General features: G+C 33.4%; 1 protein-coding gene across 2 annotated transcripts in view; it reads left to right on the forward strand.

Moving 5' to 3' along the window:
* The window catches only part of LOC126824787 (kinesin-like protein KIF27), a 62,020-nt gene that overhangs the window by 26,646 nt on the left and 14,271 nt on the right, over positions 1–21,103 (forward strand). For both annotated transcript variants that reach the window (XR_007681626.2, XM_050554170.2), the window contains exons 12-29: positions 61–141; positions 461–585; positions 2,595–2,730; positions 2,887–2,970; positions 8,525–8,611; positions 9,919–10,038; positions 10,139–10,258; positions 10,871–11,046; positions 11,394–11,485; positions 12,310–12,502; positions 12,826–12,922; positions 13,219–13,322; positions 13,556–13,663; positions 14,118–14,217; positions 14,368–14,510; positions 15,414–15,510; positions 15,674–15,778; positions 16,541–16,755. Coding sequence is in view for 1 of the 2 variants with exons in the window: in XM_050554170.2 (XP_050410127.1) it covers positions 61–141; positions 461–585; positions 2,595–2,730; positions 2,887–2,970; positions 8,525–8,611; positions 9,919–10,038; positions 10,139–10,258; positions 10,871–11,046; positions 11,394–11,485; positions 12,310–12,502; positions 12,826–12,922; positions 13,219–13,322; positions 13,556–13,663; positions 14,118–14,217; positions 14,368–14,510; positions 15,414–15,510; positions 15,674–15,778; positions 16,541–16,755 (2,183 nt within the window). In the remaining variant the exon portion in view is untranslated. The remainder of the gene's footprint in view (positions 1–60; positions 142–460; positions 586–2,594; positions 2,731–2,886; positions 2,971–8,524; positions 8,612–9,918; positions 10,039–10,138; positions 10,259–10,870; positions 11,047–11,393; positions 11,486–12,309; positions 12,503–12,825; positions 12,923–13,218; positions 13,323–13,555; positions 13,664–14,117; positions 14,218–14,367; positions 14,511–15,413; positions 15,511–15,673; positions 15,779–16,540; positions 16,756–21,103) is intronic.

Below are 21,103 nucleotides of genomic sequence, written 5' to 3' on the forward strand. Positions count from 1 at the left end.
TCCTTATTGGCATAGTGCAATTCATGTGTCAAACATGGAATAATTTATTTGTGTTTTCAGGCCAGAAATATCAAGAATAAACCAATAATAAATCGTGATATTCAGTCAATTAGATTTGAAGAAATGCAAAGTGAAATAAAGGTATAATTAGACTTTTAATGTTTTAATTAGAAGACAAACAATTATAGCCATTCGCACTATTTGAATAAATGTCATGTTTCATGATGAGCTGATGAGTTGGCTGATTGGTTTCAAAGTATAACTGTAGTCGATGTATGCCACAAATATTTTCAGTTATTTAGCGCATACTAAAATGTTCGGGATTAAATTATGAGTACTTGATTTAATTTTGCTATAATATGAAGCAGTATCTGTCTTCACTGCATATAGTTTCTAATAGAAGATATGTGGTGTAAGGTATAACTTGGTAGTTTCTTAATTTTATTTTATGAATATTTAGGCTTTGAGAGAAGAATTATCTCGACAAAGAACATCTGTGTTGAGTGCTGCAGGCGGTGATTGTAACATGGAGAGAGCTATGCAGGATGCAAATCATATTAAAGACTTAGAGGACAGTGTTATAAGGTAATTATTGTAGTTTTATAAGAACCAACTATCAAACCATCAAGTGCAACAGCTTAAATTTAAAAGAAGAATTATACAAGTTCACATTGGGTGTCGAGTTGATTAAATTTAATGTTTTTATTTGTTATCTGTGTATATTTGAAGGAACTAAATCGCTAATATTTGAGACCTAGAACTTTACACAAATGGGTCACAACGCATATAATAATGTAATATGAATGTATATAAACTGATTTACATTCAGTTGTTTCCGTTTTTACTCTAATTTCAAATCAGTTATGTTCGGCAAAATACGCCAGAAGTCTCAATCGAATGGCAGTCTCTAGTGTCTGGTTATTCCAGTCTACACCGATAGTATTTATTGCGTATGCTTTCCAGATAAGAATATGACTTCACCATTTGACATGACTTGTGGAATATGTCTAGCCTCATTCTTCGAGTCCCTTGTTACAAATGGCGCTGAAACGCATTATGATACACTGTTTGTGTACCAATGGTAAAAAATTTATTTTGTCTTAAATATTGGATATCAGAAGCCCATCTTTTCCCGGTAAGACTACAACATCAATGTTGATTTAAATTAACAAATAATTTATGTTTTCAATATGGAAGATATTGAGTTAGAGACTTAGATACACAGTTTTAGATGCACAGTTAAAGCCAACATTGATAAATAACTAATTTTATGGTCAACAGATGACAGTTTAAACTCGAAATGAAACTAAAATGAGTAAACCACATGTCATCTGGAAAATATTTTGAAACAACATTTTAGTTGCCTGAATCTTGTTCCGTGACTAATCAAAATAACACATCAGTAGTGCTCCTACGGTTAGGACTTTTTGTTATTCGAATAGCTGTAGCTATTAACCGGTTAGTAACCGTTAACCGTATGGTATCAATTTTTAACATAAAACAGAGCTTGTCAGGAGCTACGAGTCATTACTCGTGTGCACGCTATACTCGCCTTATAAAAGGCATTACACGCGCAAAAATTTCAGGAATTTTTTCAGACATGAACAATTCTTTAATGAAAATTTAAACTATCTAAGGCCATAGCTATTTATTTACCTGGTTAACTTGGTTCATTTGAAACATTTTTTTTAATTCAATATAACGATAATATACAAAACAATACTCAATTTCCCTTCGTACGTGACAGACGGCGATAATATTACGATTACACAATGTTACTAAGAATAGAATAAAGTAAATTAGAAGGCGTCTATTGATTGGACAATAAAGAAATAATTCCTCGCTTGCAAGTAGAATTTTTATGATTGGTTAATTTAACTGAAAACCAAAGTAGAATTCATTCGAGAAATTATGAGATATGAAACGTGTTCAATGCCGTAACGAATCTAGTATAATGTCATTTTCTAGCCTTTATGATTATATTTTGAATGGTGGTTACGTTTTGAAGTAAATAATAAACAAGGTAGAATATAGTTAGAAATGCCGAGAAGTATTTAGATTGGATTAACAATAGCAAAAGACGAACAAGGGCCGTTGACTTTGCCGTATGACTACGACGAGTGCTATTAATAGTATCATTGTTTAGCAGTCGACATCGTTGGACGACTGTTACATTCTAAAATTTTCAAACATCAAATACAAAATTACAACGGGCAAGTTTTGTTATAAAGAGGAATATAATCAGACACAACTCTATGTAATGGGGGACATCTCCGAATAACCGTAACGTTGAATTCAAACCGTTTAACCGTCCAGTTCTAACCGTTTACGGCTATCCGACTAGTCGTAGGAGCACTACACATCAGATCAGGGCAATTCAACACTTTCATTTTGAACTAAATCAAAGAGGTTTAGCTTCTTTAACACATACATAACCCCAACATCATTTATTCTGTGTTCTTATACTGTTTATTCTATATTTTGTTGGTTGGTTGCATTCTATAAATAGTAATACAAAGTGGTGTAAAAATGTCTTCTAAATATCAACATTATATATCCAGGAATCAATTCATTCAAGATCAGTTCTCTTTTAGGCTGCAGACAGAATGTGCTCATTATAGAATGATTGCAGAAGAAGCTTATAAACAACTAATGGAGATACAAGAACGGGATATTTTAACGAAAAGTCAGGATTTTAGACTAAAAGATTGGCTTGAACTAATGGAAGAGGTTGGTTACATGATATTTTATTAAATGATGATCAAAATACATCTCAAAGATTTTTGTACTTAATTGGTCTTAAATTTTTTGCAGGAAATTTTAGTTTCTGGGTAATTTATCTTAAAACAGTATGAATAATTAGAAATTATTTGAAATTATTTATAGATCAAGAATAAAGTTCCATCAACACTAACACCGGGTGAGATGGAGAATAAAACCATAATAGAATTAGAACATCAGCTCAAAAAGGTAAATATCTGTAAGTTGTTTGAAAATTAGATGACAGACTACCTCCTTGACAAGCCGGTTGTTGAACATTAACAAGCTGGTTCTCCTGGATGGTTACATTAACCTTTGATATTATTTTGAAATAGTTCAGATTTCAGGTCTGAACTTCTAAATATCAAATACACAACTATACACAACTTGCTCACCTGGAGGTCTCATGTTCGATCCCTGTGTTAGCTGAGAAAGTTCATAAGGATTTTCCGGCATGGTTCCCCCTTGTGAGTGGTACAAACTGGAGGGCCTGGCAAGAGACAAAGTATAGTTGTTAGGATGGTGCAAAAAGAACCCTAAACACTTGGAATTCGACGTAAGAGTAGGCTGTAGCACTGCTGTTTAGGCAAAATTTCCCTAATAATAAAACAATGTATGACATGCTTGTCTTCATTAGCCCAGTAGGAGCAGAACACATGGATGTTAAACATCATTTCATTTCATTTGCTATATAGTCCTGGAAAGAACTAATGTCAAAGGATGTGGAGCCTATTTCCTAAAACAATACGCTTTTTTCACTGGCTGAGTGATCAAAGTTTAGCCTTATAGTGGGGCGGTTAAGGAAGAATTTTTGGTAGAATCGTGCATTTTGGGTTAAAAGCATGAAACTTGGCATATAGATGGCATCAACCCTACTGATTATTTTGGGATGTGGATCCACCTCAGCAGCTCCCCCTGGTGGTCGTTACGGCCATCTTTTCCAAAATGGCCGCCTATTCATTGATATACATATAACAAGGGGTGTCACAATAAGAAATTTTTTTACAAATCATTTCAGGCCAGCAATTTCCAGATGCAAAATTGCTAGCTGAACACGATTTTTGAAAAAAGATTTATCTATGACGTCATTTTCGTTTGGGGTTTGCCTGATTTCAAAAATGGCCGCCAAAATTTGAAGAAAAATGAATTTCCAGATATGATGGGTGATTATCACGCAATGTATGCCTTGTAATATATCAAATATAAGGTTTTTGTTGTAATTGAACTGAAAAATAATCTCTTAAATTATTTTCCCCAAATCCAAGATGGCGGAAATTCAAAATGGCGGCCAAAATATACCCAAAATGGCGGATTGATCAGATTAAAGTCATTTCACTGTTTGATTTGGTTTGTAATATATAATTTAAAGGGTTTACATTGTCACTGAACTTAAAATTAATCTAAATAAAAAAATAGTTTCCAAAATCCAAGATGGCGGAAATTCAAAATGGCAACCAACATTTATCTAAAATGGCCGATTTGTCAGATAAAAGTCATTTCACTCTTTGATATGGTTTGTTATATGTAATATAAAGAGTTTTCAAAGTCATTGAAATTAAAATCAATCTAAAAAAAGAGTTTCCAAAACCTAAGATGGCGAAAATTCAAAATGGCGGCCAGAATTTTCCAATAATGATCAAATTTTAGGATAATTGTGAATTTTCTGTTTGATATGGCTTGTAATATGTCCTCTATTAAGTTTTCAGAGTCACTGAATTCGATAATTGTAGATGATTGTTTCAGAAAAAAAGAGACAATCGTCAATCTTTTTATTGAATTGGTTTATAATAGCAAAGTGTAATAGTTTTTCGAGGGCAACTGAAATTGACAGGACTCAGGAATCTACCCGTCAGTCAATTAACCATGTGCAGAACTTAGCTAATTAGAATTTCAAAGAATTTAACCTTAAGACACAATAAATGTAGTTTAATTGTTTTATGCATTAAAACATATGATGCTAATGATAATGTTAAGAATTGACACATTCTTTGGAGAAAATATCTGGTTATTCCGACCCTCCACCCCCACCCCATAACAATACAACGGGGCCAACTGAGGCATTTTTAATTTCATCTCCTTTGTCTTTGCACCATTTTACCAGGGTGAGAATCATTTATGGTATATGCAGTTGTTAAGAATTTCAAATTATTTTTGTGATGATTATTTTTAAACTTAGAACTTGGTGTGCGATACATTACAGATGAAAATGATCTGTGGATACCATATTTAGACTATACGACAAAATTTGCCGGACTTTGATGATTCATTTTACACTTTTCACTGGTTCAGAATACTTATGGCCGGAAACCGTTTGTGGTATAGTCTAAATATGGTATCCACTATCCACAGATCATTTTCGTCTCTAATGTATTGCACACCAAGTTCTAAGTTTAAAAATAATCATCACGAAAATAATTTGAAATGCATTTACGACTAGTATAGATATCCCAAAAGTCTTCCCCCTTGATTTCCTCTTTTCTAATGTGTTGTTCTTACATGTAGAACTTGTGAAATATGTCACTGAAGAAAATTACCTGTGGATACCACATCTAAATTCTACCACAAAAGTTACTGGACACAGAGTCTTCCGATGCAAAAACGGATCACATTACCATTTCTGAACGAAGAGGAGAACTTAAATTCTTTACAACTGCAAATACCATAAATGATTCTCACTCCGGTAAAATGGTGCAAAGGCAAAGGAGATGAAATTAAAATGCCTCAGTTGGCCCTGTTGTATTGTTATGGGGTGGGGGTGGAGGGTCGGAATAACCAGATATTTTATCCAAAGAATGTGTCAATTCTTAATATAATCATTAGCATCATTTGTTTTAATGCATAAAACAATTAAACTACATTTATTGTGTCTTAAGGTTAAATTCTTTGAAATTCTAATTAGCTGACTGGTAAGTTCTGCACATGGTTAATTGACTGACGGGTAGATTCCTGAGTCCAGTCAATTTCAGTTGCCCTCGAAAAACTATTACACTTTGCTATTATAAACCAATCCAATAGAAAGATTGATTATTGCCCCTTTTTTTCTGAAACAATCATCTACAATTATCAAATTCACTGACTCTGAAAACTTAATATGATAATTCACTGACTCTGAAAACTTAATAGAGGACATATTACAAGGCATATCAAACAGAAAATTCACGATTATCCTAAAATTTGATCATTATTGGAAAATTCTGGCCGCCATTTTGAATTTCCGCCATCTTAGATTTTGGAAAATCTTTTTTATTTTAGTTTGATTTTAAGTTCAATGACTTTGAAAACTCTTTATATTACATATTACAAACCATATCAAAGAGTGAAATGACTTTTATCTGACAAATCGGCCATTTTAGATAAATGTTGGTTGCCATTTTGAATTTCCGCCATCTTGGATTTTGGAAACCATTTTTTTATTTAGATTAATTTTAAGTTCAGTGACAATGTAAACCCTTTAAATTATATATTACAAACCAAATCAAACAGTGAAATGATTTTAATCTGATCAATCCGCCATTTTGGGTATATTTTGGCCGCCATTTTGAATTTCCGCCATCTTTGGGGAAACTAGTTTTAGAGATTATTTTTCAGTTCAATTACAACAAAAACCTTATATTTGATATATTACAAGGCATACATTGCGTGATAATCACCCATCCTATCTGGAAATTCATTTTTCTTCAAATTTTGGCGGCCATTTTTGAAATCAGGCAAACCCCAAACGAAAATGACGTCATAGATAAATCTTTTTTCAAAAATCGTGTTCAGCTAGCAATTTTGCATCTGGAAATTGCTGGCCTGAAATGATTTGTAAAAAAATGTCTTATTGTGACACCCCTTGTTATATGAATATCAATGAATAGGCGGCCATTTTGGAAAAGATACCCGTAACGACCACCAGGGGGGGCTGCTGAGGTGGATCCACATCCCAAAATAATCAGTAGGGTTGATGCCATCTATGTGCCAAGTTTCATGCTTTTAACCCAAAGTGCACGATTTTTTGCTTAACCGCCCAACTATTAACCAGTGAAGAGATTGTATGCTAAAAAAGGACTAAGAAGAATGAAATCTAATACAATTGAAGACAAGCATTAATGCCATTACTGGTTCTGATGTGAACTGTTGGTTGTGTATGTAAATTAAGTTGCTGCAGATTTTAAATGATAATAATATACTATTCAAAAAAAGTAGGGGATATTTGATTTTTAAGTGTTATTAAAGTCACCTAATGAAACTGACGAAGAAACAAATGACAAAATGAAATGAAGTTCACATTCATCGATTTATTCCAAATGATCGTTAGACTAAGTAAGGCACAGACTGACCATTATAAGGGTAAAATGATACCCGGGGTCAAACAGCAAAGTTACCACAGCATCACAACCAAGTCAGTAACGGGTAAATCCTCCTCTGTTTGCCAAACAAGCATTGATCCGACGTGGCATACTCCTAATGAGACGTCTAAGGTCATTTTGGTCCAGATTGTCCCATTCCTGTTGCAACGCAGCAGCAAGTTCTTGGACATTGGCAGGACGTTGTTGACGTTGACGTAACCTCTGTCCAAGCATGTCCCAGACATGCTCGATGGGGGAGAGGTCGGGACTCAGTGCTGGCCAAGGTAATGTGGTGATGTTCTGTTGTTGGAGGTAACCTGTAACGATCCTGGCCCTGTGACATCTTGCGTTGTCATCCTGGAAGATGAAACGGCGGCCATGACGTCGTGCGAACGGCACAACATGGACTGCCAAGATGTTGTCCCGGTAGTACTGGCCTGTAACACGCCCTGCAACAACATGTAAAGCCGTTCTTCCAGCAACAGTGATGCCTCCCCACACCATAACAGAACCACCCCCAAATCGATCATGTCTGATGACGTTAACGTCTTGGAAGCGCTCGTTTCGACGACGCCACACCCTCCTACGTCTGTCCAAAAAATCAACAGTGAACCTTGACTCATCTGAAAACATCACATTGCTGCAGCGTTGATTATCCCAGTGTTGACGATCCCTACACCAACGACGTCTTGCCTGAATGTGATGATCTCTCAAACAAGGGATCACGCGAGGACGTCGGGCGCGAAGGTGACCCCTATGCAGTCGATTCCGAATCGTCTGGCCACTCACTCTCACACCAGTGTCTGTTTGAAGACGAGCGCTGATCTGATTTGCTGTGATGACACGATTTCTCAAGGCCAAGGTACGGATAAATCGATCCTGGGCTTGAGTTGTCGCCCTTGGTCGACCTGAGCGTGGTCTGTCCTGTACAGATTGTGTATCACGGTATCTGGACCATAGCCTGCTTATGACAGACTGAGAAACATTCATCGTCCGCGCCACAACCGCCTGTGTTGTGCCGATCTGTAGCATGCCAAGGGCACGTAACCTTTCATTTTGGGTAAGCCGACGCATATCAAAATTTGTTTTCTGGTCACTAAAACAATTAAACTGATGTTTCCACCCTGGAATTCAATGCCACAATGACTGTAACTTTCAAAGTCAGAGTCGTGCAAATCTTGGGTTGGACCCCCATGATGATCCCAAGCATCACCTGCATTCCATGCGGTAGCTATTGGTGCGTTTGGGCGTCACATGTAACTGGAAATGTTTCTTCTGTTAGGTTCTATAGTGACTTTTTTCGTAGTCATTTGCATATTTTAGTATTATGCCCCCAAAATCAAATATCCCCTACTTTTTTTGAATAGTATATTACACTTTCTATATGTTTTTTGTGCTTATTAACTTATGATATATTAATGTTTATATTTTAGTGTAGAGCAGATCTTGTCAGTGATGAAGAAATATTTTCAGAAAAGGCCAAAGAAATGAATAGTTTATCAAATAGAATAGTTCAATTGGTTAGTTATTGCTTTGTACAATTTGATTAAAATTGTCATTTAGCAGTAGAAATGGCTTTATAATGGCTCTTAAATCAGACTTCAAGGAAAACAGAAAATAAATAAAGGACTAATTAGATCTTTTATGTAGTGTAAAACAACAGTTTTAATTAGATTTCTAAAATTCTTTCAAATGAATATTTCTCAACATTCCGTCTGATGTTCTCAAGATCGCTGCTTTATTTTAATTTCAAGTTTAGTTAAGATGAAATGATCACCTCCTTGACAAGCAAGTTGTTGAACATAACAATCAGGTTCTCCAGGATGGTTACATTAACTCTGATATTAATTTAAAAGTGAAGGTTTTATGTCCGAACTTCTAAATATCAGATACAAAAGCAACATTTGATACTGTATGCACTGTCTGGAAAATGTAACTATTTCAGAGAGTAGAATAGCACATTTAAAAAGAAGTCAAAAGTTTATTAAATAGAACATCTATCAAAAAGTTCAGGGCTAGAAATTCGTCATTTTTTGCGAGAATTTAAGAGGATTCTCATATATATGCAATCAGCGTGAATCCTACAAAGCTTACCGTTATTAGTAATACTGTCTAAAAAACAAAATAGTGTTTATTGTGTTAATCTAAAACACCAAACTACAACAACAATGATAAAAATAAAACAATCATGTTTATTTTCAGAATCAAACATAAACTTGTAGTTTTCATTTAGTTCCTTACTCCATTTCATAACAGTTTCTTTAATTAGATACAGCTTTAATTTTGCTTCCAAAAGCCATGTAAATGCCCGGAATTTCAATTGATAACTGCACAAAGGAATATAATAAAGGAATATATCCGCACAAAAGAAAGTGAAAAAAAAACCAAAACAAGTGGCCAACCTTGACAGTGACAGAATAGAATTGGAATGACCCAATTTAACCTCATTATATTGATGTGCAACTAGTGGAATCAAATCGCTCGAAAGGATAAAATGGAACCCAAAATTATTTTGTTTCAAGGCAGGCCTGCTAAAGTAGTTTCTTTTAAATATTATTTAACAGGGATTACAATAAATAATTAGGAAACAAATACATTTTTATCGTAACTGAAATTCAATTCATAAATACAAATGTAAATGGAGTTGCACTGACTGAAATTCAATAGTCGGACTTGACAATTCTCTGAGGTTTTTTTTTTCCCTTTTACAAAAACTTTACTCGAATCCTTGTAGATTCTCAGCGTAAGCTCGTGCGGGAATCCTTGTTCGAATTAGATTCAGAGATTCGCATAAATTTCTAGCCCTGAAGTTTTTTTGAATTCACAGGAAGATGCAGCTGAAGATACAGCAAATGCATTGTTATTATCAGAAGAAGTTGTTCAGAAACAGGAACAGCAACTCTTACAACAACAGATTAAAATAGAAGAACTTCAGAAAGCATTAAAGGTTGGTGTTTCTTTGTAGATACAGAACATAGAGTGTCAAAAGAAGTTGTAGTACATATCAAATAGCATAATCAATTGAAATATATAACTTGATATTACAGAGTGCTTTGGTACGACAGAGCAGTATTATAGACAGTGATTGTACAATTACAGACAGACAACCAACGTCTAGTCGACGTCCTAAATCTGTTCCAGTTCATCTACACAGACAACCTAGTAATGTATGTTTACAATGATAATATTTTTATCTCAATTATTTATTTTCAACATGCATAATATCAAATCAGAATGTCTTAACAGAAGTGGGGGGTTGGGTGGTTGAATGGTCTAAAGCCGGCTTTTGTACATGACAAGATTTGTTGTGTACTTCGGTTTCCTAGCGCTACTAAAGACCGGAGACAAAACTTTACTTCCAAGGAGCAGTAGCCACCTGGGCTAATTACTAAATATACCAGTAGCCCAGTTCTACACAAAAAGATAACTTTGACAAGATATCTTTCCATCTAAATTCAGCGCAAACCATACATATAACATACCATGTCATTTTCAGTGGCTTTCAACCAGGGTTCTTAATCCATTTTGAAATGAATGGGCCAGAGGCCAAAATTGGGTTGAAAAGAAGTCACAGTAAGAAATAGGGTGATTCTCCCTTTAGTATAACCAGACTTCAACAAAAATAATTCTTGGTAATTTGTGATCGTTTAGTAATTATATGATTAACACAAAAAATAACGAAAAATAGGTACATCAGCGGGATACATGTTTCCTGATTTCTTATATTAACTTGGGATATGAATGACGATTAGATAATATAGTACTGGTTTTATTTACAGAATGGTAATCGACCGTTATCTCGGAACATAAAGACAAGTCCGGCTCTTTTTTCTTTAGAGCGAGTTATGCAGAGTTTTCGCGCGCGTAGTCAGTTATTAGTGAGTAGATTAGAGGATCATGACGATGTTTTACATCAGACATTTAGTGATGATAGTTCATATAGTGATTCTGAAGGGTGAGTGTTATTACATCTTTTCTATTTTTCAAGGAATACCAGGAGCCGTTTAGGTGCGGAAAACAAATCTGGTGTACATATTGCTGTGCACGTAAAAGAACCCTTGACAATTGAAATTTGATATAAGCGTAGGCATAGTGAAGCTGTCGAGGCAAGATTTCCCTCATAGCACACTGTGTGGCATTTGCCCAGTCAGTGCCGAAAAATAGGTCTTGCATGTAATGATATGTTTTAAGGATTGTGCTAAGTATTAAAATTTTCGTTTATCTTGAAAGAATTAAAATAAGGGGATTGAATTGATGAATGTTTTATGAAATGTCTTAATGAATCTTGATATTTTATAACAGGGATGTGGAAGGTCAGTTTGTTAGAAAAGGAACATTTAGAGTGAAGAAAGGTGGTTGTAGAAATGCTACTGTAGACGGTAATAATCCATCTGGTAAATCATGCTTTGTTTATTACGTCATTAAAGTCCAGATGGGCTGTTTGCATTTTTGCTGAAATATCACATTTCCTATGGCTTAAGACACACTAAATATGTACTCAGATTGATTATTTTACATTTAATTAGGACAACAGACTCAAAATACCAACGCTAGATAATCTCCCGACTTGGATTCAATCGGATTTAAACTAGGCCCATCAGGTTTTTCTGCTAACGATATATGATGGCAAAGTCTTATGCTCGAGCAGCATTGGTCGGTGAAATTTCAATTTAACATAACTTTGTAGATACTGAAAGGTCTGTCATTGAGTCAACTGGCTTGGTTTCCATTCCCTGGTTGTATGTGACAAGGAGTAGGGTTGCCTGTCCAACCTTGTGGGTTTTCTCCGGTTCTTCCGGTTTCCTCCCACTTCTAAAGACCCCTTCACGCAAGCAAATTATTGAAATAAAATTGACCATATGTTAGTCCCGAAATGACCTAGGAGTGAACCTTAAACTCTCTCTCTCTCTCTCTCTCTCTCTCACACAGTTTTCGAAATTTTATCCAGCATCGTATTAATACTTGATACAGATTGATATAAATAAATAAAAATGATCAGTTTGATCATACAGTATACAGTTCATTGTGTCACTCAATCACCCAGTCATGTATAAAATGAAGGTAAATTGTAACACACTACTCTAATATGAATAGAAAAGCATCAGAGAGCTATTAAATCAAGTGAATTTTAAGAATATTATACTCCAAAAGGTTAAAAATTTATAATAAGCCCAATTTTAATTTTAAGAAATAAATTTGATGTGTCTTAAAATTGTAGATGTGAGATCAAGTACTAGAATTTTAGATCACAGTATGGATATGCAAGATGGACGACAACAAGAAAGTCGTTTAACGTACACCAATATAGAAACACGAACAAGTGCAGAAATACAAAAGAAAAAGATAAAACAAGCTCAACTTAAAGTTCTTGAATCAAATCAGAAGATGAGAGATCTCTCAATTAATATTAGGTTGGCTAAGTTCATAATTTTACTTTAAAAAGAAATTTTATAGCGTAAATGGTCTTTAATGTTTCTCATGATATGGATAAGAGATTTTATAGTTTCAATTATATTATGATTTCTAGATCCTCTGTGTTATTAGTTTGTGTAACAGTAACTTAAAAGACTTGACAACAATGAGCGGGTACTTGTCGAAAGGTTGTGCTTACCGATATATAATGAACCAGTGATTGTTTCCTATTAAAATTGTGTTCTTTTAATGTGTTTCTCAATTACTAAATGCCACTTAAAGATTATAACATTAGCTTGTTTTTTTAAATATTCTTTTTTAGAATGAAAGAACAACTTATATGTGAACTAGTTAAAACTGGTAAAGATGCAGAACTTATGAATAAACAGTATGAAGAAAAAATTAAAAGTCTAGAAAAGGTATGAATTAGTTCAAAGGATAGTTTACAATTTAATAAAGCAACTTTTCATAAATGGAAGTTTTATGAATTTTATTTTTAAATTATATTGAAGCTTAACATGAATTGTTTAAATTGTTTACATAGTCACTTTTCTTAATTTGTAATGAAGCTTGATAAGATTATATTACAATGCGATACTTTACCAAAGTAAAAAACTGTTAACTATACCCTAATGTTCTAGAAAGACTATTAAGAACATGATACCTTGTGAATGTCAACCATCTCTATTTATGTAATATGGGTTTTTTTTTGTAGATGAAACAAATAGTAGAGAAGGAATTACAAGGTACACAGAGGGCTTTACAAGATTTAGAACATAAAGAACACCAAGAAACGGCTGAAAAACAGAAACTACAAACGTGAGCTTTTTTGTAGGAATGGTTGATTTCATTTGTGTTATACTGTAATTCATGTTTAGAATCTCAAAAGCAGATATTGTGAAAAAAATTATGTTTAGTAAATTTTTCCATTATCATTTTTACAAGGGAAATGATAAAGTAAACAAATATTTTAGAATTCATTTCACAGCAAAGATAAATTGTATGTTATTATTTGATAAGGAATATAGGTTCTCTTGTGTATTTATTTATAGTGAATATAAGAAGAAAATTGATGCTGCTAAAAGTAAAATGACAGCTTTACAACAGAAACAAAGGGATACAAAAAAGGTTGTAGATTTTGCAGAGCAAAATGAGAAAAAGTAAGTAAAAAAATTAATCTGTCTGTCTTTTGTATTGATTTTAATAAGTAAATTGTTTATACAGTATCTGTAGTCAACACATTTTGTAAATAATTGTTCTTCTGTAAGTAAGTGTTATAGTCTATTGGTCTATCCAGTTACTAAGTGCCTCTAAAGGATTTAATTGTTATTTTCTACCTCAGTGGATGGTTAAATTATTAAAAACTATTCTCATTTATTGGTTTAAAGACCTAAAATTTAAAAAAAAATCTTCTGATCTGACATTAAGAATCAAATTCCTAAAGATAGAGATGGGTAGTTGAATTATTGGGCCGGATACCTGATAGTAAAAAATATTAGGTATTCCTCATTAAGCACCCCTATCAATATTCGTCAGACATTGTTAACTTTATACACATTGTATTATCTTTCAAAATACATTCTACTTTCAATTGACTGATGTATCTTTTCTTAGAATTCAAGATTTACAATTAGCTGTTGATAGAATGAAACAACAGCAAGACCATCTTCATAAAAAACTTAAAGATGAAACAGAACAGAAGTCAAGAATAGAAGTAAGTAATGGGTTTATTTCTGCTTGTGCTAAACATCTTGTTAATCAAAATGATATAGTTTTTTCTGAGAAAATAAAATAAAACATGAAATGTCTTATTGCTGAAAAATTGGAATTTTAAAATTTAATTTGTTTATTTATTTTTCTGCAGAGAGATATGCAAAAAGAATTACAGAAAGTAAAAGAATTAGAAATAAAGAATGAACAACAACAGAAAATATTAAAAAGGAAGAATGAAGAAATAGCTGCTGCTCAAAGACGACTAAGATCTGGTTCTTTACCTCCTATACAGATGTAAGTTGTATAAAATTGTACTTCATCTTTGCTGTAGATTAAACCTCACTTTTGGATAAGTTTAATCAGCTTAGCGTAAGGTGCAGTTCTAGATGCAGCTAACAATAGTAGTTGAACTACTTTAATATGTCATGACTTAAGAAAGATAAATTTTATAAAAAGCAAAGTGTAAGCTTTAAAATCACTTGATAGAGGGGATAAGTCTGCTTGATTAATGATGTTTCATAATGATGTGTAATATCACAAGACTGAATGATTGAGACTAATAACTTGTTAAAAGCCTATTAATAAACTGTCCAGTATTAGGGTGCCCTTCCATAAATAGGTATCTCCAAATATTTTGACCATCTATATACCGTTATATAACAAGTCTCAACTTACTTTCTCACATTTATAGTCATTAAATAAACAGCCATTTAAACTTCAATAGAAAAATATACTGGAAATGTAAACCACAAGCAGCCATTACATCTGGGCATTTTTGAGTGTGAAATAGATTACATGCCTTTGGTTTGAAATTAGACCTGCTTAACCAGTCTACAACCGTTGCTGATTGACGGGCGATACTAAAACAAGACTATTGTCTAGGAAACATTACAGAAAGCTAGATCAATAAATCTAATTTCGTAACTCCTTGTTTTGAGAGCCTTGTAAAAGCAAAAGGAAAATACTACTAGTAATTCTTGCTAATGAAGGAGCTTTGGAGACTCTAATATTTTGACTGTGTGCAGTGGGGCACCCCACAATATATAATTTACATTCAAATGACCTTATTTTCAAATTCAATTTCAACTCTCCTTTATCTTCAAATTCAAATCTCCTTATATGCAATTTTTGTAAATCATTTCCATAGGACAAGCAAATACCTGAAATAATACATATTTTTGATATTTTCAATGTCAGGGAACAGTTAGAGAAACTAGAAGAACAGAAACGATGGCTAGATGGTGAAATGGACAAAATAATACAACAAAGACAACAAATGGAAGGATTACAAGAGGTAATTTCAATATCTCACATTTTTTATTCAGAATATATAGAGAATCTTCAAGTTCTAGAAAACTATAAATATCTGTTTACAATATTGATATGTAGATAAGGTATATTTTAATTTGTTGGGAGTTGTCAGCTTATTAAACTTTGGTTTATTTCTCCTTTATCAGGAGTTGAGAAAGAGGGAAGATATCATTGTTAAAAAGGAGGCCATATTGTCAGAGAAGAGTGAATTAGAAATCAAGAAACTTCGTTCAAGTCAGATGCTAAGCAAGGTAAGTCTTGATTGAAAGAATCTTATTTTTCTAAAGCTTAAAAAGACGTTAGTGATCTTAATTCAACATTCGGTTCAAATTGTGATTTGAGTATATAGTGGCACTTGTACAAAATGCACTGGGGGGTTGGATGGCCAAATGGTTAGCATGTGCGTGCTGTATCATAAGGTCTGTCATTGAGTCAACTGGCATGGTTTCGATTTCCTGGTTGTACGTGAAAAGGAGTAGAGTCGCATGTCCAACCTTGTGGATTTCCTCCGGGTTCTTCGGTTTCCTCCCACTTCCAAAGACCCCTACGCGCTAGCGAATTATTTAAATAAAATTGAACCATATGTTAGTCCCAAAATGACCAGTTTGTGACAAGTGGACGTTAAATCCCCTCTCTCTCTCTCTCTATCAAATGCACTGAAGTAAAGAAGGGCTTGGATTTTTGGTAATTAAGGTGCGTCTATACAGTTATTTTGAATATGGTATAACAAATATATTACATTTATTTCCTTGTTAGAAATGGTAATCCCTCTTTAAATTCTTTAGTGGGAAGTTTATACTATTAATAATATTTGTGGTTCTTGCATATTGACCTGAATCGTTGAATATAATTTGGTATTTTGACAATCACAACCTCATGGCTATTATATGTCATAGAGCTTACAATTCAAATTTTTCCAAGTTTTGACAAATGTTTATTTATAATCATGCTTGTTAACAAATTTATCACTGGAACTGGATATATTTGATATCTATTTTATTATGTTTGCCCAGGACCTGGTAACAATGTCTAGTAAACTAGATTCTATAGAAAAACGAATAGATGAGAAGAAGAAAGAATATGGCGAAGTACCAGAAGATAGAAGATCTGTTGTAAAAGAAGAAATGCAAAAGTTGAAACATAGTCGTGATAAATTACAAAAACGTAGATTAGTAATTGATGAAAAACTTGGTTGTGGGGAAGTTCTGTCTCATGAAGAAGAAAGAAGGTAGGAATTATGTATATTTATTTGGATTTTTGTTTTGATGTTTCATGTCATCAAGGATACATATTATTACCTGTATTGTGTTCACAGCAGGCACTCTTCTTACAGAATAATGTTACACTATTGGCAAATTTATGATGCTAAGAACCATTTCATTTAGAAATTAGAGTTGATATGGCTAAACAATTTACTACACATTTTTTTTATTATTATTACAAAGATCTGGATAATTTAAGATTTAATAAATCATGTTTCCATTATAAAAAGGGTGTAAGAATTATTATTATTTTTATACGCCCACATTTTCATGTTGACGTATATTATGGCTGTGTCTGTCCGTCCATTGGTCTTTCCAATTTTGACAAAATTGAAAAATAGGTTTATATCAAAAAGATCTCTGTTCCTTTCGATATATCTTTCGATATTTGCATATATCGGACCATAACTTTATAGATTATAGCCCTTGGATTGTACAAAAAATCATGTTTTTAGCTTGTGAACACGCTAGGGGTCATAATTGTGATCTGATTTTGATGACACTTAAACTATATATTTATAACCCAAAGATCTCTGTTCCTTTTGATATTGGCGCATCTCGGACCGTTACTTTCTTAATTATGGCCCCTGAAGGCAGGAAAGATCAAGTTTTTAGCTTGTGGACCTTCCAATTTAAAAAATGTTCAAATATATCACCGTTACACTATAATGACAGTTGAATACGAATTTTGTGAAAATCAAACTGAAAAAATGGCCTTATCCGATTTTGATGAAACTTAAAATATAAGTTTATATCTAAAAATTCTTGGGTTCCTTTCATTATTCGTGCATATCGGACCGTAAATTAATGGATCGTGATATTTTCATTTTTGATCACAATTCACGTTAAATCCGTTCCAAATACTCCAAAAATGAAGAAGAAATCAAATTGTAACAAGTGCCGATATTAGATCTATTCCATTTTCCAAATTCCACAAAAGACTTTGAGACAGCCGATTTTAATGCAAAGGACCAACTGACAGACATTAGTCTCATGTATTAAGTACATTTCACTGAATAATATTAATCGTTATCATACACATGTTGGCTAGGCTTTGATATATTCTGGTCACATAGCCCACAAAGAAAGCATCCACAATATTTATAAATATGATTGATATTATAACAGTAAGGATACCCCTACTCTTAATGATACAGTTCTCCATAGTAATGAACAGGTGGTTTATCGTTGATTACCCAGTCTATTGAAAATTACATTGACATTTTACATTGAAAAATCGTCTGGATAAATCTTTTATTCTTTGAATAAAATGACTTCCGAGCTTAAATCTGTCAATGTCAATCGAAATCTTTTTGATGACAGTTCGGCAGACTGCGAAAATACACTGCTGCTGACACAAAAAAGAACATTTCTTTTGTCACTCATATGGGGATATTTTAGTTTAAAAAGAACACCCGACAAGTCTGTTAACCAGATATTGAGTTAATGAATATTGAGTATTCGGTATTCCAGGCATTCCAGATGATCAGAATAGAATGATCTGATGTGACAATACCTACAGGACTAATCTTACCCCAGCATTTATACATGTATATATGTCTCACTTCATCAGTGCATCTCACATACATTGCTAAATACCAAATGGATACACTCGTACATTAATCCATTTATACACCTCAAGTTATATCAATTTTATATCAGTAATTATCACGATATTGAATTTTAGAAGCACGATAATTCTAACACAAGCTACGATTTTATGGATACACAATTACTGAGTTTAATACTAAGCGACGTATTGACGAGGATACTCTCGTCTTTATCAAGCAAATGATACGGGTATGTGAATAGTAGGCAAATATATACAATGCAACAACAATCAAATACAATTAAAACTTAACACCTTTGCTTTGATTAGCAGCAAGGGGGGTTGGATAGTCGAATGGTTAGCACGTGCGCTGTATCATACGGTCTGTCATTGAGTCAACTGGCAGGGTTTCGATTCCCCGGTTGTACGTGACAAGGAGTAGGGTCGCCTGTTCAACCTCGTGGGTTTTCTCCGGCTCCTCCGGTTTCCTCCTACTGCTAAAGACCCCTATGCGCAAGCGAATTATTGAAATAAAATTGAACCATGTGCTAGTCCCGAAATGACCTAGTTTGTGTTGAGTGGACGTTAAACCCCATTTCTCTCTCTCTCTCGATTAGCGGAAAGACTGGACTGGTGTTTTGGGAAGTAATCCATTGGGAATAATGGCACTATCTCTGCATTGCATTAAAAATGTCAAAGAATTCTAATTATCACGATAATTTACTCCAGACGATAATCTATTTTACCAATATCGTGAGATATCGCAATATTTTTTTTCTGTATCTTTGCAATCTTAATGTTATTTTACCATTATGACAGAGAAAAGTCAATATGATTTATAGTAATATGATTGCTACTTTATATAAATAATTTTATATCATTGAAAAGTAAACAACAGTCTGTACATTTTTGTAATAAAGTATTTCTTTGTATTAAAACTAGTTTTTTTTTAGTTATTTGCATTTATAAAGAGTGAATTAGGATTAATACAAATCCACTAATTATCTAGCTATAGGTAGGGAAGCATGTTGGAATAATTATCTGTAGGGATTAGATAGGCTTCTGGTAATTGCCTCTTGGGTACAACAATGGGTTAATAAATCAAGATGAATAATTACAACAACTATAAAACATTAACCCATATAAAACAAACATTAAAAAACAAAAACACTTTTTAATATAAATGTAGTAATAGTTTAACACAAACACAACTAGGGTCGTATTGAATCAGTTGTATGTTTGATGAAGCCGACTTCAAATTATGTACACACATTCAATAGAGCTACATTTAATTACTAATGTGCAAGTTGTGAATGCGCTTTGTGTATGGTGTGAAATAAAACTACAATAATATAGTTTTGTAATTTTGGGATTTGTTATCTTTCTATTGGTCACCTTAAATTTACAATAATATTCACTAGCCCATGACCAAGAATTGTGTGTTTTAATCAGATACCTATATTTAAAATTGAAAGCAATCAAATTTTAGGAAACTCCCATTTGATGGTACATGAAACCCTACATATCTCGATCTATCACTGTGATGGAGAGATACAAGGAAGACTCGTGCTGACCACTTATGGCCTCCCTTTCTATCTAGAAAGCCGTACATGCATAGGATCGGGTGTAACTAGCATCCATAGATCACCTCGTATATCATACACCCGCCAAATGACTGGGTGATCAGAATCCCTAAGATGCGACTCACTGAACATATACGTGGAATCTTTAACTCCGGATCTCACATACCATCAAGTCCTTAAATTAATCTACATATTAATTATATAAGATGGAGTCTACATTCAAACTCTAAAATAGTACATAGCCTATTACTTACTTTTCTTTTTTTCCTAAATTTTGAATAGGCCTATAGAGATTTCAATTTTTAAAAGTTAAAAGATTATTGAGCCTAAATAAATTTGAGTAGGCCTATAGTGATTTCAATTTTTATTCGATAAAAGATTATTGAATCGATATAAATTTGAGTAGGCCTATTGTGATTTCAGTTTTTATACGCCCACATTTTTATGTGGATTTATATTGTCGTCGCCCCTGTATGCAGAAACTCTACAGGTCACAATTTTCATCCGATTTTAACGAAACTTTAAATATAGGTTTATCTCCCAAAGATCTTGGTTCCTTTTGATATCGAACCGAAATTGCCCAACAAAATGGCAGCTCCTTGAACGCAGATAGTGTAAAAGTATGTCATATCGAGTTTGTGGACCTTCTAGATGTTAAAATTTTATCTGATTTTGATAAAATTAAAAATCTATTTTTATATCCCAAAGATCTTGGTTCCTTTTGACATTCGTGCACATCAGACATAGCTTTGTGGATTATGGCCCCTGATTGTTCCAAAAAGCACAATTTTAGCTTAGAGTTCTCAATTTTTATCCGATTTTAAAAGCCCATCAAATATATCACCGTTGCACCATAAGGAAGGTTGAGTTTAAATTTTGGGAAAATCAAAACAAAACTGCTCAACAAAATAGCTGCTCCTTGTACGTCGCAAATAGTGTGATATGAAGGTTGTGGATGAAACTTAAAATATATGTTTATATCCCAAAGATCTCCGTTTCTTTCGATATTTGCACCTTTCAGACCATTACTTACTGAATTATGGCCCCTGATTGTACGAAAAATCATGGTTTTTTTTGTTTTCTTTAGCTTGTTCTCTATCCATCTCTTGCAAAATGTGGGCGTAACGTGTTACAAGTTAATAATAATATAGATTATTAAGACTATATATATAAATTCTGAGT

The sequence above is a fragment of the Patella vulgata genome, chromosome 6 (genome assembly GCF_932274485.2).
Source record: "Patella vulgata chromosome 6, xgPatVulg1.2, whole genome shotgun sequence".
NCBI lineage: Eukaryota > Metazoa > Mollusca > Gastropoda > Patellidae > Patella > Patella vulgata.